This window comes from Monoraphidium neglectum (assembly GCF_000611645.1).
Source record: "Monoraphidium neglectum strain SAG 48.87 unplaced genomic scaffold scaffold01217, whole genome shotgun sequence".
Classification (NCBI taxonomy): Eukaryota; Viridiplantae; Chlorophyta; class Chlorophyceae; order Sphaeropleales; family Selenastraceae; genus Monoraphidium; species Monoraphidium neglectum.
Window position 1 is genome coordinate 10245 of NW_014012411.1, and position 3585 is coordinate 13829.

At 66.8% G+C, this 3585-nt stretch overlaps 1 protein-coding gene across 1 annotated transcript in view; it reads left to right on the forward strand.

Annotated features, from left to right (window-relative positions):
• Positions 1–3585, forward strand: part of MNEG_7069 (Tyrosine-protein kinase Src42A) — a gene marked incomplete at both ends in the record, with an annotated part of 6154 nt that overhangs the window by 1276 nt on the left and 1293 nt on the right. Inside the window, 9 exons of the mRNA XM_014044460.1 lie at positions 35–124; positions 236–374; positions 656–779; positions 1006–1301; positions 1572–1892; positions 2083–2289; positions 2501–2639; positions 2834–2973; positions 3212–3391. Of these exons, the coding sequence (XP_013899914.1) occupies positions 35–124; positions 236–374; positions 656–779; positions 1006–1301; positions 1572–1892; positions 2083–2289; positions 2501–2639; positions 2834–2973; positions 3212–3391 (1636 nt within the window). The remainder of the gene's footprint in view (positions 1–34; positions 125–235; positions 375–655; positions 780–1005; positions 1302–1571; positions 1893–2082; positions 2290–2500; positions 2640–2833; positions 2974–3211; positions 3392–3585) is intronic.

Genomic DNA, 3585 nt, shown 5'->3' on the forward strand with positions numbered 1-3585 from the left:
GGGCGGCGCTGTCCCGCCACGCCGGCCTGCGCAGCTTCCTCGCGGTGCCAATCGGCCCCGTGGCCCGGCCCTGGGGTGTGCTGGCCATCGCGAAGGACGTCCCCGGCAGCCTGGCAGGACCCAGGTGATTACCCCGTCCGAATGTAATCCAAGTGCACCGCTGTCTAGCAACGTGCAGCCGCCCCTAAACCCTAAATCTCTGCTGTCTGTGTTGGCGCCGCGCACCCACCAACAGGTGGCATGTTTGGCCTAGTGTGGCCGCGGGGGCGCTCGTTCACCAGGTCCGCCACTGGCAGACCGCCGCGGCGTGCGCGCTGCTGTCCAAGACCGCCGCCACGGACGACCGCATCACGCTCATAGGGCAGCTGCTGAGGGTGCGCTGGGGCTGGAGAGCCGGCTGCTCCTGGTGTTCAGCCTTCCTGCGCGTGCCCTTTGCCCTTTGCCCCCTCCCTCTCGGCCCCCACTGCCTGGGCAAGCCGCACCACAGTGCAGTCCACGACTATGCAGTCCACTTGCTGCAGTCCACACCTGCCTGGCCACACCTGCCCGACCCCGCCTCAGCTCGCGGCCTCACCTGCGTCTCTTTCAATCTGAGCCTTGTCCGAACCCATCTCCCCTTCCCCCCAAACCCACTCACACGCCATCGTTTGTCCAGGGCGCTGGCTCATACCTAGAGCGCGCCTGCAACGCGCGCGTCGGCGTCCGCTTCGCCATCCTGGACCGGGAGGCCACTAAGGCCCTGGTCTTCGAGGCTGCAGCCGCAGACGCCTCCGGGCAAGGTGCGGGCGGCTCCAGCGAGCCGGCGCCCTGGGTGGCGGGGTGCGACCCTGCCATAATTTGCTGCGCACCCTGTGCCTGCCGCGCTCGCCGGCTCCAAGCGGCTGGTTGCTCAACCCAGGAGCGCCTTGATTCCGCCCACTCGACGCACCTGCACTCTTAAGCCAAACTCAACCGACCCTCACCCACCCCTCCCCCGCCCCCTCCGGCTCGCAAACTGCTGTCCAGACGGCGGCGCCGCGGCGTACCACGAAGGCAGCGCCATGGTGGCTACGGAGATAGACCTCCCTGGCACGCTGCTGGCCAGCGCCGTCTCCCTGCGCAAGGCGCGCTTCGTGCGCGACTGCACCTCGTACATGCAGAGCAGCGCGCGGCCGGCGCGCGACATCTTCACCCAGACGGCGCAGCTGGTGGCGTCGCTGCTGGTGGTGCCGTTTGTCTACTGCGAGGACGCCCCCCTGGCGGCGCTGTACCTCACACTGGAGGCGCCCAACGACTTTGCGCACATCCAGGGGCCCCTGCTGGTGCGCCCTCCCACCCCCTCTCCCCCCCGCTCAGCGCCCTGCCTGATGCCATCCCCCTTGTCTTGCAAGATGCCCTGGCGCGTGTGACCGACCAGATACACTTCTTGCTGCCCTCCGGTGTTCTTCCCCGTTGCGGCCCCCGACACGAGGCACCTGCGGCAGTCAGGTGTCCGCAAATGCTTTCGTCAGCACCTGCCGACCCCCCCCCCCTCTCCAACCCTTCCGACCCCCTCCTTTCTTGTCCCCGGCCCCCTCACCGTGAACGCGCAGGGATTCATCAAGCTCATCGCCCCGCTGCTGCACCAGCGCCTTCAAGACTCCCTCGAGGCCGTATGGGAGGAGGCGCGCGCCGTCCGCACCCACTCCTTTGGCCTGCCCAGCCTCGGCCCGTTGTCCCGCGTCTCCACAGAGGGCAGCTCTGCCGCAAGCACGATGGTCGACCAGCTGCACCTGTGGCGCAGCTCCAGCGGCGACGCGGCGAGCAGCAGCATGTGGAGTTGTGGGTCGGGCAGCCGCAGCGGGGTGGACGCGCCGACCAGCCAACTGGCGCGGTGCAACACGAAGCGGCTATGCACCAGCGCCATGACTAAGGTACGGGCGGAGGCTGCGGCCTGGTTGCGGCGCCAAGTGCCGCTGCCTGTCCACCCCGCGCGGGATTTTCAAGCGCCACCCAGGTGCTCGCGGTCGGTCCGCTGCGCTCGCCCTCATCCTGAGCGTCTGACTGAATCCCTCATCACCTCACACGCGATTTCTACCCCACCCATCGCCCCTGCTGTGTCAGGCGGTCGAGCAGGAGATCATGAACTGCAAGCGCCTGGGCAGCGGGGACATGTCCACCGCCGCGGCGCTCGAGCGCAGCTCCAGCGACCGGCACGCGCAGCTCGCTGCGGCGGCGTGCAACGAGCTGGTGCTGGGTGACGTCATCGGCGCCGGCGGCTACGGCTCCGTGTGGCGTGGCTCCTGGAAGCAGGTCACTGCTGCGATCAAGGTGAGTCGCACGTGGCGGGCGCGCTGGGCAGGGGGGCGCTGGATGCAGTGCATGCGGCCTCAAAAAGGATGTGTGCATGCATCCCCACATTGACACGCCTGTGCACACACCCGCTGATACCCGGGCGCACACACACACACACACACACACACACACACACACACACGCACGCATGCAAACCCAATCACAAACACACACTTACAACCACCAGGTGATGTACGAGCGCGCCACCGAGCAGGAGGCTATGATGGTGGCGATAGAGATGGCTGTGCTGTCCACAGTGTCCCACCCCCACATCATCCAGGCCTTTGCCTGCCTCACAGACCTCGTGGAGGCCGCCAGCCCGGCACGTGAGCGCACCCACCTGCCTGCGATCACCATCGTCGGCGCACGCTCTAGATCGCTGCCCTCTGAAGGCTGCCCCTCTGCTCTCGGGCAGAGCATGCTTTGTATGCTTTCATCCGGCACTCAGGATGCTCCTGATTGCTCCTGCCAGGCCCCTCCTAACCCCTTTTTTGAATGTCAATCACCCATCCACCCACAGCTACCCGCTTCAACGGCCAGCGGCACTCGGGCAGCCTCAGCGACAGCGCCTCGTCGGCCCCGCCTCCGCCGTGCTACCGGCGGCTGCTGCCGTTTGAGGATCCCGAGGATACAGAGACCTGCAGCATCATAGTCATGGAGGTGGGCCCGGGGCCAGAGGGTTGTCAGGTTGCGAACGAGGTTGCAGAGGTGTTCCAACCTTGGTTGTTCTCATGATCCTCATCCTGCACTGATGCACTGTGCCGTGGAAGCCGTGCTATTGACCTGTCTGCAATGCCTGAACTACCTTCATCGTGGCAGCTTCACGACACCACCCTCCCCCGTCAGCACCCCCCTGAGCTGCAACCTGACCCCTTGCCCTCCTGCCCCCCTCCCGCAGTACTGCAACCTTGGGACCCTCCGCCAGGCCGCGAAGCGCGGCGTGTTCCGCCACCGGATGAGCGCAGGGGCCGCCGGTGTCGTGCGCGTCGACATGGCCGCGCTGCTGGAGGTGGCCCTGCAGGTGGCTGAGGCCGTGTCCTACCTCCACAGCATCCGCATCTGCCACTGCGACATCAAGGTGGGGTTCATGCGCATGGCAGTGTGCGGGTGTGTAGATGTGTCCGGGTGTGTGCATGTGCGCATGTGTGTGCGCACGTGAGAGTGTGCGTGTGTGCGCGCGCGCGCGCGCGCCCAAGCCCTGTATTTCCCTTGGCCCTCCACGCCCCCACTCATCATTGAACCCCTTGTTCCGCCGCCCCCCGCTCCCCTCGT